Source organism: Ambystoma mexicanum, chromosome 6p (assembly GCF_040938575.1).
Source record: "Ambystoma mexicanum isolate Mex_15411 chromosome 6p, UKY_AmexF1_1, whole genome shotgun sequence".
Taxonomy (NCBI): domain Eukaryota; kingdom Metazoa; phylum Chordata; class Amphibia; order Caudata; family Ambystomatidae; genus Ambystoma; species Ambystoma mexicanum.
In genome coordinates, this window is record NC_090935.1 from 941,880,465 (window position 1) to 941,896,498 (window position 16,034).

General features: G+C 47.8%; 1 protein-coding gene across 2 annotated transcripts in view; it reads left to right on the forward strand.

Annotated features, from left to right (window-relative positions):
- DMXL1 (Dmx like 1) overlaps positions 1-16,034 on the forward strand; it is a 1,868,248-nt gene that overhangs the window by 1,118,085 nt on the left and 734,129 nt on the right. For both annotated transcript variants that reach the window (XM_069625559.1, XM_069625560.1), the window contains exon 26: positions 1,537-1,613. In XM_069625559.1, the coding sequence (XP_069481660.1) occupies positions 1,537-1,613 (77 nt within the window). The remainder of the gene's footprint in view (positions 1-1,536; positions 1,614-16,034) is intronic.

Consider the following 16,034-nt stretch of genomic DNA (forward strand, 5'->3'; position numbering starts at 1 on the left):
TATCTGCAGCCGCTGCAAACCAGAGGGTGACCCACCCGCCAGATGTGATTGCCCGGGGGAGCCTCTGTTTTTGGTGAATCCTGGTGCAGCGTGCTCAGGAGGAGGAGTGGGTCCGGGCCACTGATCCAGGGTCTTGGGTGTGTCCACTGTAGCTTTGTGCCGATGAGAGGTGGGTTGAGGGTGTAGAGAGGGACCCCTTTACTTGCGAAGTGTAGCTGTGAGCTCCTGAGAGTGCGTCAAGCAGACGGTAGGTTGCGTAGGGAAGATCACTGGCAGCCCTGGCGGAGATTCTTGCAGGCTCCCGGGGCCAGGACTTCGGCCAGAGTGCGGGGGATGGGGGACTGGGGAGTGCAAGGTGCCCCTGGGTCCCCTTACGGCCAGGGGAGAAGCGCGGCTTACCTGTGTTTGCCAGGCCAGGCACTCGGGCTGATGACAATGTGGATCCACCGAACAAAAGGGCCTCCATCTCGCTCCCCCACAGTTACTTGGTGGGCCTCCTTCCCCAAGGTCGCGACTCAGGAGGGTTTTTGCCGGGCCCCGCGAGGTGCGTTCAGGGGAGTGGCCAGGCCGCCTTGGGGTGCTTTGGCCGAGTCCGGCGCCAACCCCACCCCAGGGGCAAAGGGATTTGTATTGGCGTTCTGGCTGGAGTGCAGAGGGGCTCCGGAGCACTGGGGCTTGATGGAGGGGGAACCAGAGGAGTTTGAGGGTCCCCACGTCTCGGGCTATGCATCCGCGATGTTGCGTTGCCGAACCTCTCCTGGAACGGTCAGTGGATGCTGTTCGGGGCAGGCGGAAGCCACTCGGAGCAGCGGCACCCTCGGTGCAACACCAGGGGGACTATTGTACTGTGGACGCACCGCCCTGGCCCCATGGGAAATGTCTCCCCGTAGGGGAGAAGGGACGGCATCCTTGGATTCGTCACAGTATCCCAAACAAAAAAATGCAAGCATTAAATATGACCTGCAAACATTCCACACTTCAGTGCAAGCAATTAGTCCCTCCTACATTGAAAGCAGAAATGTCTTCCTGATTTCTCCTTTTTTTCGTGGAACGTGGTGTTCCATGCTGCAGCATGTTTGAGCACTGGTCACATTTGTCCAGTTCTCAAAAATATACTTGGCAGTCCCACTTCTCTCCCCTGCATATAACAGCTCTAAAAACCTTCATCATGTTGGCCAGGGGTTTGACATTCGCTTGTCTCAAATGTGAAAGACGTACGCACTCTATGCCCCATGACTCTACATCTAACTAAGACTCTCCACTTCCTTTGATCTGAGAACCCACCTCTTCACACATTTCCTTACGCCTGATCCTAGTTCCCTGTCATATTATTCCTTTCTACTTGACTCCACCCTCTCCTACACCACTTTTCACATTTATCAACCAGTTTTTATATTATTGTCCAAGTTGAGCCTTTAATTTCCTTCCCATTTATGACACGTTTTCACTTTTTATCTCAGTCCCTATGTCATTGTGTGAAGTTTTCTTTTCCCTCACAGATTAAAAACGCAATACATATCACTTTCTTTCTTTCAGATACATGTAATGCATTCTTTAGCAGCATCGCTCTCTGCTTGCATCTACCAATGCCTTTGCGGTGGTCACAATTGCAGGTAAGGAAATAAACACAGATTTCGAAAATTTTCATTGGGGTTTTGTAACGTGGCACATTTGCATGTTTTTTTTTTTAACAGTTTTGCAGTTTTCATTTAGCCTGATTTTGGACTGTGTTGGTGGAACAGTGTGGTTTATCATAAAATGACAATATGCAAAATAGACTTGTCTTGGTTATTTGGTGCCCCAGTGTATGTTTTTTTGGTAGAGCTACCAGAAGGGCATCCCAGAACAGAATGCTCTGAAAAACTAGATTTGTGCTTGTGTCACTGGCACCTAAACTGTGAATTGACTTGTGAACTGGACAACCTTTACCTCAATACTTTAATGGACCGTTAAATTGACGCTTTATTTTAGAGATAATTTGAGTCAGTGTTTCTGGGATCTCTGGGTTCAACATGCACGTGGATAATGTAGAGCTTTTGGAGGTGATCTAATAAGCTCTCTCAATATGATACCAAATATGTATTCGGCTTTTCTTTTGGGAATCTCATGTTAATTAACCTGAAGAACCGCATATTAAGTCCCCTAACCTAGCTTAGAAAATTGATTTGCCTGTATGAGAGTGCCTGTGAGGTAAATATAAGCATAGTGTAAGGTGTCTTATAGTGCTGACTTAGAAGTTGCTGGCTTTCCTCAGATTCAAAATATAGTTGACAAGGGCTTCAGGTTCTTGTTTAAAAATATATTGTCTTTAATTGCAGTGCACTGGTTAGAATAAAATAATGCAACATGTAAAAATATTGAACTGCCTTTGAATGAAACACCAGAGTGTGTCTCTTCTGCTGTCACCATAGCGTTCAAGATTTAAAACAATAGATGGGGTGTGCTGGTGTTAGCTTCCTCCGAAAGATTCCTTGTCTTTGAAAAAATGTTTCTTGGCATTGCTTGCAATCAGAAATTCTTTAACAGAGCACCTCCAACCCAAGCCTGAGCCCGCTAAGCAAGACCCTCCGAAGTGGTATGGGCAAGTGGGACCTCACTGGGAATGACTCCACTTGTGGAGACAAGGACTCCCATTCCATTACATCACTCCCAGTACAAACCACCCTTTCTGCCTATATGGATGTTAGACTTTGGCATCGCCTGTTATGACTATAATCAATAAAAATGCTTCTTTCAATCTATTGGCTTCAGGTGATGCAGAACGTCGCATTGAATGTCATGATCAAGGAAGACTGACACCATTCCTTTTGTTCCAATTACTTGTATAAGGAGAGAGCAGACTTTGAATGGAGGCGAGCCTCCCAGGGAGGGAGGAGAGCAACTGCTACTCAGAGGCGAGCCTCACGATGTCCTGGAGGGGCAGAGCCACGTCCAGTTGTGGAGCCAGGATGGCGGGTGCTTTGAAAGAGCAAGAGGCTCCAGTCAGGTGAAGAGACAAGACGGAAAGAAAACCATCTTCTCTGGTGGCACGAACACTGAAGAGCAGTGGTGGGCCTGGTACCTAGCAACTGATGCCGAGACCAGAGACCGAAAAGGAACCCGGGTGTACCGAAACCGACACAGGCACGAGAAACTGAGAGAATGGAACAGGCACAGTGCTCCACTAAAGCAGAGTGAAAGAGATATGAACATTGTATGTCACAGCTGGAATAGCCGTCAAAAGCATCAGAACTTGAGAAGCTAACTGGCATATAGCCCGCTAAAACAGTCGAAGAGATACGAACACTGTATATCAAGGCTGGAATACCTGACAAGGCTACTAAAGACGGACGGACATATGTCCTATGGGAAACAGAGTGAAATGAAAGTGAATGCTCTGCAGCAGGGTGCACGAGGCCACAGGAACCTGTAATAGCCAAGCAGTCAGACACCCTAAGTTAAATATAGTGATTGAGGAACAAGATCACTACCAAAGAGCCACAGAACTTTGGGGAGTCCCAGTGCCATGAAGGCGGGAGGCTGAGTGGTGTCTTTTCGAGTACTCCTGAAGGGTTTTTGTCATTTGAAAGAAAACCTGAGAAAAGTAAAACATGAAACCGTTTTCTTTGTCATGGCGAGAGTGAAACGCACATAGAACTTAATTATCATTTTAACCAAGAGACTGTATATCGAGATTGTGTAGACTTTACCATTATAGGACCTGTGAGACTGAAAGAAAGTCAATTACAAGTTGGCCCAGGCAGAAGCCCATACCGAGGATATTGTGCGAGCCTCCCCTCTTTCCTTCTATTTAGGTGCTTTCTAAAGTGGTAGAGCCAGTAAGTTGTTTATGATTGGGACAGAATTTTGGACTTGATGTGCATCCTTAGCGTTCTGCTAGGTAGGAATCTTCCCTCGTACAGCAGCTCAGTGAGTGGGTCTGCTGACTATTTGTTAGAGATGAAGAGTTTCCAGTAGGGCGCTGAGGGAGTTTGTTGTGGTTTCATTTTATTCTTTCAAACCGGATGTTGATGTCTCCCAGAAAAAGTATGGTATTTTGATTTGTGGAAATGTTAGTTATGGCAAAATTGGGGTTATAAGTGGGTGGTCTGTAAATTGGAAGGGAGAGTAAGTTGAATTGGTCATTGATCTTGAGGTTGATTAGGAGTGATTTGCAGTCTTCTATGTCTGTTGAGGGTAGTGATGAGGAGCTGACATGATTTATGTGCGTTCGAGCGATTCCTCTTCCAGTTTCTCTGTTAGATTGTAATAGTTTGTAATTGTCGGGCATGGCTTCATGGGCAATTACTTTGTAGTTGGCTGAGGCCATGTTTCTGTGAAGAATAGAGCACCCGTGCCACCTTTGCTTAGGAGGTTGTACATGTTTGTGTTTTGCATCGCCATAGATAGCACGTTGAGTAGGTTTGCAATATAGTGTGTGCTGTTTGGTTTGTTCTTTGTTGCGTGTTATTTCTCGTGTTTCAGTGGGATTGACATTCCTTGGTCCATCGACTCTGTTGGGCTATCCTGTTTGTCAGGTGTGCGGTTCTGTCATCTGCCCCTTCATTGAGGAGTTCCATTAGGTTGCGTGATGGGTTTCTCTGTTCCGAGTCATTGTAACTTTGTTTGGTTGTCGTGGTGGTCTTTATTCCAGTGTCTGGTTATGCAAGAAGTGTGGGTTGCGAGGGACTCCAGTCTCGCTCTTGTTCTTCTAGGTTCCTTTCCAATAATGTTTCTCAGTTGTCGGGGTCTGTAGTTTGATAGTATAGTGGGGGGTCTTCTCTAGTGTTCCCTGGGCCCTTTGTTGTGGGCTGTTTGATTTCTGGTGTGGCTGGCTTGTAGGTGGAGAGATAGCGGGAGATGTATGATGTCTTAGTCCAGATCTTTGGTTCATTTAGGGAGGTTAGTAGGGGTTTAGAGGCGTTGTGAATTCCGGTAGGTAGTTTTTGTTGTTTGGTGTGGGTGTGTTTTCCTTTGTCTTTTTTTATTCTGTTTTCCATCCTTGTTTGTCCTCTTTGTGGTTATGGATGTTTCGGATTGTTGTGCGTTGGTGGATTATTGATGTTGTTTTTCATTAAGCTGTTCTGGTGGTAGGCTTCCTAGTTGGGGGTCTGCGGGATAGCTGATGTTGATAGGAGCTGTTGGTTCTAATTACACTGGTTATGCCACGTTGTTGGGCATATACATAACTGAGTCAATTGTGTTTGTTGTCTTAACACAGTGGTGCATGCTATGCTGTGGTAATAGGGTGGGGAGGGTGTGCATTTGTCAGGGTCTCATACACTCTTTGGTTACAGTGGCGAAAACCCTTCTGTGTTGAGTGGTTTTTTGAGTTTTCTGAGGTTCGTGAAGCGGTTGTGGTTGTAGTGGGTAAGGTTGATTTTCCAGGCGCGGAGGTCCAAGGGACACAGCTGGAGGAGTTTAGGTTCAAGGTGTTTAAGATCAGTGGTCATGAAGATTGAAAAGGTGACTAAATTTAAGGCCGTAGAGAGTAGTATGTTAAAGTTTGAGGAGGTATCATTCCAGGTGTCTAGTTTTATAGGTGGGAGGGTTCAAAGTGACAAAACTCAGTGGTGGCGTTGTTTGTATTGGTAAGGTACGTGGGAAGTAGGGTTTGGAAAAAGTACATTTTGAGAGGTGAAGCATAGGGGTTTGTGGAATGCAGGGAAATTCACATAGGTACGGATTCAGAGTCAAAGTTCACAAAGGCTAGGTTCAAAAGACAGGGAGATCAAGTGACCGGATTTTAGTTGGCGAAGTTCTTATTGACAAGGTTGGCGATGGCTTAGTTAAAAAGCTGCAGAAGTTAGAAATGTCAAGGTTCAGAGGGGCAGAATTCTAGCCAGTGAGATTTTTGGGGAGAAAGTTAAAGTGCAAAATGGCAAAGAGCCAGAAATCAGGCTTCAGGTTTAGCAAAAGTCGCAGGGTAGAAGCCAGTGGGTTTAAATTGGTTAAATTCAGAAAGCAGCAGAGTTCAGGGTGCCAAAAACGAGAGCGGCAGAAATTCAAACTTTAACCATTCCATCTCGCGTATGTTCAAATTAGCAGCAATCAAATCTGTATAGTTTAAAGAATGAGGTTCGAAGGAAGTGGAGACCAGACCAGTACAGCTCCAAAGTAGTCAAATTCAGAAGTGTCCAAGATTAAACCAAATACAGTTGCTAAGTTCAAAGAAGCAGAAAGCAAGTTAGTGCCGTTTTAGTGTGGCTAAATCGGGGGGCAGCAGGGGCTTAATCAGTACAGTCTTAAAGTGTCCATATTCAAAAGCAGCAGAAACCAAGTTAGCATAGAATTAATGTGGCTTAAATTTAAAAGCAGCAGGCGCCAAATCAGAGCTGTTATAGTGTGGCTAAATTCAAAAGCCGGGGGAACTAAATTGGTGCCTTCCCTTACCCTCTTTTCTGCATCCCTCTGAATAGGGGAAGAGGCTGCACTGCAGGCCACCCAGCCAACAGGCCAACAGGCATTGCCCTTATCCACTGCCCTTCGCTGGCTGGCTGTCGAGGCTGCCCTGGGAAGTTCCAGTAAGAGTGATGTTTGTGTCCCGTGACCCCCAGCAGCACCAATCAGACGTTGTGGCGGGGGTCTTATGTTGGGAACGGGGAAGCGAGGTGGGTTAAAATTAATTGAAATTAAGGGGGAGGGGATTTGAAAGGTTGTATAGCCCTAAAGACCTGGACTGGTTCCATGTGATGTCGAATATTGAAGGTCACACACAAAAAAGACAGATTTATTTGTATTCAATCGATTTGGTGCTGCCTTCATTATTCCCCTGCATCGCTGAAAATGTGTGGTTTCCCTCCAAACTCCCCTCCTAATATTCCTCCCCATCCCAGGAGGAAACCTGTGCTAGGTTCTGTGTGGTACCCTTGAATTCTACTGGTAATTATGACTGTGTGTAATATATTCTAGGGGTCTTTTCTTTAACTCATTCATGGGAGTCTATCTGTATTGTGTCTGTCACCAGCTACGGGGCTTTCATTTTAGGGTAAAGAATGAGTTGTGCCTTAAGTGGCCATTTACTGATTTTTCCTACAATATGCTCTGCTACGTGTGAAATTCACTCGATTACTTATTTTTCACCATCATACATATTGTATGTGTAACCTCAGAAATAAAGTGTATATTATTTCAATAAACCAGTGTGGTGTATTCTTTTGTGCTGCCTATTGGAGTAATTATACCGCCATTGTATCCTGCCTCCCTCCTTAAGTTCAGCCTGACTGCTCTACTAGGAGAGTCTGGTCTTTCCTATTAGGTGGCACACTGTGCTATCATTACATTAGATGATTACAGAGCCCTCGTGTAAAAAGTATGAGGTGGACCAAGAGGTGGCATGGTTTTGGTTATAAACCTTTATTTTTATATACCACAAAGAAACCTATCTATCCCTAACTCTGAGGAGATTCCCTGCCTCAACCTAAAACTAAGAAAGTATTGGAATGTCTGTCAAATAATATGCACCTTCCATGTCCAAAAACCCTACTTCTATCCCTTACACTTTGAACCTAAGAATGCTAAATAAAGTGAAGTCTTCCACCAGGAGGATGACTCCCTTCTCCTGGTATACAGTGTAGTTGAAAAAGTCCAAGAGAATGTCTCCCTTCTCCTGGCACAGTTCAAACACAAACGATTTCAACAAGGAGAATGCCTCCCTTCTCCTGGTACTGAGTAGTTCTCTTTACAAAAAGGCACAAGCCAGGTGGAATGACTCCTGTAAGGGTGTGGAAGGAGGCGATTGACACACAGATAAGAGACTTTTATCAAACAGTAAAGGTTGGAGGAATACCTTTATACCCCGAATACTTGGAGGAGTTTCCCTTCTTCAAAATAATATTGTAAGGATTCTGTCAGAATAGTCCAAAGGAAAAAAAATCGCTGTTGTGTCAAAAATTCTATTTCCAGCCTTCACACTAAGAACTTAAACTAATATGAAAGGGGCAATCTTGTTTAATCTCAAAGTTCTTTTCCGACTTGCAAAACAAACTCCAAAAGAAAGGACAACCGTACTCCCAGGTTGTCTTGCCCTCTGAACGTCCAATGAGGGTCTTTCCCCTTTGTGTTCGAAAATGTCTCTGATATTGTCTGTTCAAGATTACTAGGGAGATGGCTTCCCTTTCCCTAGTTTCTTCCCAGTATATCTCACAAACCACTTGGCTCTCGTTCTCTCAGGCACTGTGATTATGAAGATTATGTTCTTGTTTCCTCTCGTCTTCTCCTTGGTTTTGCAGCCAACCTGGTACACTTTCCTGATAGGTACTGTGTGTTTGAAGAGTGCCTTAGCTCCTTCTCATATGTGAGTGAGACCCAGGCTTTGCCTTTTCTTTACTTTCAGATTGTATTTTCTTTCTTGCTTGATAACTACTACTTTGTTGGTCACAGCCAACCTGGTATACTCTCCTGCGTACTGTGAGTATGAAGATTCCTTTGGCTCTCTCTCTATATGGTTGTGAATCCCAGATTCGCCTTTTCTTTAATTGTTGTCTTCTTGTTTTGCTACTACTACTTTTTTGTTGGTTATAGCCTAGCTGGTGTACTATCCTGCCAGGTGCTGCGATTATGAAGATTGCTTTTGCTCTCTCTGCATGGGTTATTGTGGTCTTCTTGTTTTGATACTACTACTTCTACTTTGTTGGCCTCTGCCAACATGGTGTGCTATCCTGCCAGCTACTGTGACTAGTAGGATTGCTTTGGAGGCCTTGATTAGGTTTGTGGGTGGGGGGCCCAGACTCACCTTCGTGCTTCTCCCTTTTCCTAGTCATCCTGCCAACTGTCCCAGCCTCCCAGACATCGCTGAAGAAATTACCGTCGATCTTCGTTTGTTTGTGGGTGCTTGGGGCCTTCTCGGCTTCGTTCTACTGGTCCCAGCGATTGTGGTGGCTTTGCGCTGACTTCCGGCCTGTGAGCTATGTGTCTCGGTTTCTACATGTGCTCCAGGCTTCCCCTCTGGATGTGAGCTCAGGCTCCTGCTTCCCTAGGTGTTCATCAGCGACTGAGCTTCTGGGTACGCTTCTACCATAAGGGTAACCATCCCATCCTAAGTACTGTCAGCGTCCCGTCTCCTCTACAGCCACTGGGATTTGAATCTCTTGCTTCCTCGTGGGAAGTCTTCTCTTGGGAGGGCTTCTCCTTCTTCCCAGTCCTTCATCCCTTTTTTATGATATGAATGCTATTGGCCGTTCTAGGGCATCTAGTCTGCGCATCTTGGTTCTGCTCAGCCTGCCACATGGATCCGTGCCTCTTCCTCGTCTCAGTAGTGAGGTCTTTACTCCTTATTAGTTTCTTTTTGTCTGGTCTCAGTAATGAGGTCTTTATTCCTCACTGTTGTTTCTTGGGAAAGTGAACATGTCTATTCTGCAGACATATATGGAAGTTTGTGGGGCTATTATGTCTTGTGCAGAATAATAGGGTGAGGGAGGTTGGGGTGTAGGGAATTTATACTGTCCATTGCCCATGGTGTTGTCCTTCGTCCCATAGGTGGTTTCTGTCCCCAAGAGATCCACCCGCTGAGTACCAACCCCAGGGGGACTGTCGGGTAGCGACCTCATCTCCCTGTCCTCATAGGAAGGACCCCCCCATGGAAGCAGTGATGACATCCTGAGATTCGTCGCACTCCCTTCCTCTGATGTTCTATTGACTTCTATATTAATTCAGCTTTCAGATTCTTTACCAGGAGAATGCCTCCCTTCTCCTTGTGTCTATGGATGTATCACAGTGTCTGCACACTTTGGACAAGGGTGAATGACTCCCTTCCCCTGGTTCTTGACATTTAACGTGTAATGTTCTTAACTCCTGCCAGCTTGGTCATTCTGTTGGGCTCTGTTCACAGGCTCTTAGTGTATCAACTATTTCTATGAGTTTCAGTGACAATACTCTGGTCACTGAATTGAGGAAGGTTTTCTGTATGCTGTATTGCACTTTGCTTTGGGTTCCCGACCCTTATCCAGTATTCAGTGGTCTTCCTGTGGCCACTGGGGAGATCGTTCTCCTCTGTTGCTTCTTTCAACTATTTTAGTTGTTTTGCTGTCCCTACTGAGATGAGAAAGTACTCATTGGATGCACTCTCTATTCGTTATAGGATCCCTGACCCTTCTTGGCCCACTTTGAGGCTCCACCACGTTGATGGATAGGAGCGGACACCCCCAGACTCTTCCCTTGTCCCCACCAGTATGCCCGTGCCTCCCGTTACCTGTTGGGAGCTGCTTGCACGGCGCAGGTTCTTCCAGGGACTGAAGTCTGTCTTTTCCTGGCTCCCCGTGGACTTTGGTGGTTTTGCTGCGTTTCTGCATCTGTAGGCTCCCTGCAGTCTGTGTCATTGGGCACCACACGGTACACACCCTGCTGGAGGACACGCCACTGCCTCGCCTTCTGGCACTGTTCCTTGGATCTGCTGCGTCTGGCTCCCTGGAAACACTTTGTGCTTCCCGCTTGCATCCTCCAGTCTCTGGTCTTTGCTGCTTCTGGACTCCCAACATTTGGCAGATTCCTCGCCTCTCGCTACTCTGGGGCTGGCTTGGCCCAGCTGGACTTGACAGATTGTATAGTTTTTGTCTCTCCGTACACTTTGTTGCCAGCTCCTCCAGGCGGAAAGTCCTTTGTTCCTTTTGACATTTACATCTTTATGCCTCCTCTGGGCCACCTCGTACCAGTAGTTGCCTGACCAGTACTTTTCACATCTTCTGTTATCTTCCTCGTCTTTTCTACCGAGGCTGTAGCGAAGGTATTATATTAGTACATATGTTTATCTTCAAGAAAGGGGTTTGTGATGGAAGGGGGGGGCAGAGAATGTTGGGTGTGACAACAACTGAGGGCCTATGCCCTAGGTGGTCGTACTTGTCCCAAGGTGGGGTGTTCCTCCCCATGAGTTCTCTCAGATTTCATTCTTGTCTGCTGGAAGGATGAGGCAAATGTAGTGGGACTTGTCTGGCAAAGTTCTCAATATGCTTCTTTTGTCCACAATGGCACCTTTTTCGGCTTGGTAATGTGCAAACCTCCTGGATCCTTTAACCTGCTCAACCTCTTCTGTTGGGATTTCTTGCTTTATTTTGCCAAATAGAGCCTTCAAGTTGATACTGATAATGGGTACTTGGTATCATTTTGCTCTTTAAGAAGAGGGCTCCACCTTTTAACATGTTTATTTTAAACCGGTTGCACAGATCAAAACAGAACAAGCATACATTAAATACAGAATGACCTCGAATTCTAGTTCAGGAAGACTGAGTGAGTCGTATCCAGGATGCCCAAGGCTTTCCCCTCCCATTCCAGCCCCCCACCCCGAGCTACAGATCCGCCTCCTCTGCGCCTAGTTGGGCGGACCCGTCTGTCATTCGCTCAGTGTCCGATCATAGGGCCCATCGGGTCGATCAGGGTTTGTGGGTCATCGCCGCGAAGTTTCGATCATAGTCCAGAAGAGGGGCCCAGATATTTGCGAACTGGTGTAGGAGGCTGGCCTTGGCTGCTGTAACTTTTTCTGCAACTAAAATGTCCCAGAGTTTGATCAACCAGAGAGTCATTAAGGGACCCTCTGTAGTCTTCCAGGTGCAGGCAATTGTAATTTTCACGGCCAGCAAAAGCTGTGTGAGGAGGTTGGCTGGTCTCCCAGTCCTTGGGTAAGCCCTTGGAGCTGGGGACCCTAACAAGATGATTTCCTGGTCCCTGGGGATCATCACGTGGGTAATGTCTTCTATAGCATAGATGCATTGGTCCCAGAAAGATTGAATGGTGGGACACGACCACCACATGTGGAAGTATGATCCTGGCTGTCCGCACTTACGCCACCACTGAGGGTCAAGGGATCGCTTAAAGTGATGTAGACGGGCCGGAGGGTATTACCATCTCAGGAGCAGCTTATGGGTACATTCCCGATTTATAATGCAGAAGGAGGAGTGAGTTCTAGCCCATATGTTGACCCACGTTTGGTCCTCCAAAGGGTGACCTAGGCCCACCTCCATTGTCCCATATGGGTGGCTCTAGCCGTTAATGGATCTGGCTGTAGTAGTTTATAGAGCGTGGAGATGTTCCCCTGCTGCAGCAGATCCATTTGGGTGAGTTCCAGGGGTGCTAGGACATGTGTAGCTGCTAGTCGAGTTTGGGGGTGGGAGGACCAGTGTCGGAGTTGCGCGTAGGAGAACCTGTCCGTTTCCATTAGTCGGAAAGCTGCTTTGCTTTGTTCGAAGGAGCAGGGCTGATCATTCTCAAAGAGCTGTTCCAAAGATTCAAGCCCCCAGCCACCCAGTTCTTGAAGTTCAGTGGACAGGAGCCTGGAGAAAAGGCTGGGTTATGAAAGATCAGGGGGAGCGGGCCCAAGCCCCGTGGGATGCCCTTATGTTTTAGAGCCCAATCCCAGGATTTAAGAGTGCGTTTAGTGGAGGACAGGATGCCAGCCCAGTTCTGCCGCAGAGGGGGCGGGATGTGAGGAAGAAAGCAAAGGGGGAGAGTAAGGCGAGATTGCTCTAGATCTACCCATTTCGGGCGTCCAGTGGATTGGTTCCATGCCCTAGCATGCGCCAATTGTGGCACTATTTGGTATTTAAGTAGGTCGGGACCCCCAGGCCTCTCAGTCTAGAACTGCCCATCATGACCCTCTGGAGGATTCTTGCCTTTCTACCTCTCCAAATAAAGCAGAGCATTTTCCTCTGCATACGTAGAAGGGAGGGTAGTGCAATTGTAGTGGGGAGGGAGGAGCAGACCTAGAGGAATCGTGGAAGGAGGTTCATCCTGCAGGCGGTGATCCGCCCAATAGGCGAGATCTCCCGAGAGGTCCAGCGTTCAAGATCTCTCTCCAGCTATTTAAAGAGCGGGGGGAAGTTCAATAGATATACATCTCTAGGATTGGCTGGGATCTGTACTGCTAGGTAGGGGATAGCTTTCTCGCTCCATTGGAACGGGCAGAACGGTTGTAGGGACTCCTGTTCCCCAGGGGCTAGGCCCACCCCAAGGCCGTTGATTTCTCATAGTTGATGGTAAAGCCTGGCACTCTTCCGAATCTAGTGAGTTCTCCAAGTGCTGATGTAAGGGAAGGGCGAATATCTGTGATGGAGAGCAGCATATCATCTGCATAGAGAGAGATTTTATTCTGGGAGGTGCCAATGGGAAGGCATTTGATGTCTGGGTCCTGTCGGACTCGCTGGGCGAGGGGCTCCATTACCAAGGCAAAGAGGAGGGGGGACAGAGGGCATCCCTGCCTGGTTCCACAGGTTAAGGGGAACGGTTCTGATAGATAATGGTTGACTCAGAGGAGCGTCTTGGGTGACCGATAATTTGCCAGAACAAATTTCCGGAAGTTTGGGCCCAAGTGGAAAGCTTCTAGAGTAAGTTGTAAAAAGAACCAGTCTCCTTTATCAAAAGCTTTGGGGTCATCAAGAGCTAATAGCTGTAGCTTTTGTGAGTCTTGAGTTGCGATATCCACTAAATTCAGGGCCCTACTGATGTTATCCCCTGTTGACCTATGCATTATGAAGCCCATCTGGTCCGAATCTATCAATTTGGGTAGGATGTTCGCCAAGCGGATCGCCAAGATCTTCGAATTAATATTGGCATCTATGTTTAAAAGGGAAATGGGCCTATATGAGCTGTTTTCCCTGGGGTCTTTGCCGGGTTTGAGCACTAGCACTGTTATGGATTCTTGCATTGACGAAGTGATTGGCTTCGAAGCACCAAAAGAGTTCAAAAGGGCTGTTAACGGGTCAACTAGTCGGGGGCGGCAAACGTTACAAAAATCTTGTTATGAACCCATCTGGGCCCGGAGCTCTCAGCTTCAGGGACTTAATGGCTGCCTCCACCTCCTCACCTGTGATCGGGGCATCCAGGGCCTCTGTCTGGCTCCTCGAGATGTGAGAGGGCGGCACTCTGGAGATAACGTTGCTGTTCCGCTTTGTCCCAGGGGGACGCCGACATAGTTTTGGAAAGATTTGTCGCAGCTTATCCTGGTCCGCATACTGGATCTTTCCCAGGGGGTTGCGGAGGCCCACAATAGTGTTCTTTGACTTTGCTAATTTCTCCACCAGGAGTTTGTTTGCCTTGTTAATCCTTGTGTAGTCGCCCTGTTTGGATTTAGCCAGTAAGTGCACTGTCTCCTCCGCATAGTGGGCCTCCAATTTTCTCTGGGCCAATTGTAAAGAGCGTTGGGTCCTCGGGGACCAGCCCTTCCATTTATGCTGGGCCTCAGCTTTTTGGACCTCGTCTTCCAGGACCGTATGGGTCTGCCGTTTACGTTTATGGAATGCTGCCTCATGTGCAATCAGTTCTCCTCGCACTACTGCCTTCATGGCATCCCATGTGTTAGCTGGGGAAGTGTCCACTGCTGGGTTTCCCCAAAAGAAGTTCCTGATCACTGTGGTTGTGGAGTCCCTCCATGGCATCTCATTCAGGATGGGATCATAGAGATTCCAGCGGCGACAAGGAGGGGGATAAGGGTCGTGAGCTCAAAGGGTCAGTGTAACCGGGGCATGATCAGAGAGAACCTTCATGCCTATGGTTTCTTGGTCAATGAAGGCAAGGACTTGAGGGAAGACCAGTAAGAGATCAATTTGGGAAAAGGTACTATGCGCTTGAGAAAAGGAGAAGTCTTTTTTGCCGGGATGCAGTACTCCACGTTTCCACCACCTCAAGCGTGCGAAACAGATGAAGGCCCATGGCGAGCTTAGTGACTCTGGGGGTCGGTGGATGTGATCTATCCCATGCGGGGTCTGGGACCCTATTGAAGTCTCCCCCTGTGGTAACTTGACCTCTGACAAAGGGAAGGAGGGTTTCGCTCAAAGCCTCATAGAATGCTGCCTGGCCTTCATTTGGGGCATCAACCGAGACAAAGGAGTAAAGCTGACCAAATATAAAGCCCTTACCTGCCGTGTAACGTTCCTCTGGGCATAGCAGGGTCTCTAATATCCGAGGTCGGACATTCCTGGTGAAGAGGATAGCAGTACCTCCCTTTTTAATTCCATTAGAGGCACAATATTGGAGCGTGAAGTTCCTATTGCGGAGTTGGGAGAAGTCAGCGGGCAATAAGTGTGTCTCCTGGAGGAAGACCACAGAGCCCTCCATCCCAAGGAGCCGGTCTAATATTAATTTCCGCTTGGAGGGGCAGTTCAAGCCTTTTACGTTTAGTGAAATAAAGTTTAGCTTCTGGTGTGGTGGGCATTCTTCTGGGGGCAGCAGCAGATTCTGATATAGGGACCTGGACCGAGTGTGACTAAGTCGCGAGTGTGACTAAGTCGCCATCCAGAGTGATCATCATTCTGTTATCCAGGTGCAACCGGGGTTTCAATTTAAGCTTCCAACGTGAAGCAGTAACACTAACTTCGTGGGAAGCTGACTTTACCCTGTCGGTGTATCCCTTAGCCAACTGGGCTAACACTGTCTGACTCACTCCAAAGGATATTAGGTGACATCCACCTCGGAGTCCGGCATGGGCCGTGCGAAGCCTGTGGCAAATCAATGATTCTGGCAGGTTCTACGTGAATCGGAGAACATACGACCGGCTGCGTGGAGATCTCCGGTCTTTAGAGGAGCTTGATGGTCCAGGTCCCGGCCATTGTTTATTCCTGGGGGTGGAGGGGGGGCGGGTAATGGATCCAGTCGAGAGGTCACCTCGCATTACGTCCCTTCTGGACCTTTGTCCAGGTCGAATGCTTCGGTTTCGGGGGGAGCCCTTCTAGGCTCCCTGTTGGCGAGGTAGGCAAAGCTGCATCTTCCTTTTCAGGAGAGCTGGGGTGTAAGATTGAGGCTGCATCTTCCAGGTGACCAATCATGCGGGGAACCCCTTTGTAAGAGAATTGAAGGGCCATAGGGAACAGCCAACAATATCTGAGGTGTTGATACCGAAGGAAGAGAGTCAGGGGTCTCGGGGCTCTCCGCCTCTGGATAGTTGCCATTGACCGGTCCTGGAAAATCTGAAGAGGAGACCCTTGGAAGGTCAGGTCGTCCTGGGAGCGACTTATCGCCATGAGAGCTTCTTTGGTCGAGTAGAAGTGGGTCTGGGTGATGGCGTCTGGGGAGAGTCAGAGTCCACCCCTCGCCGGGGTCGGAGCCTATGGGTGCAGTCTAGCATGATTTGAGCT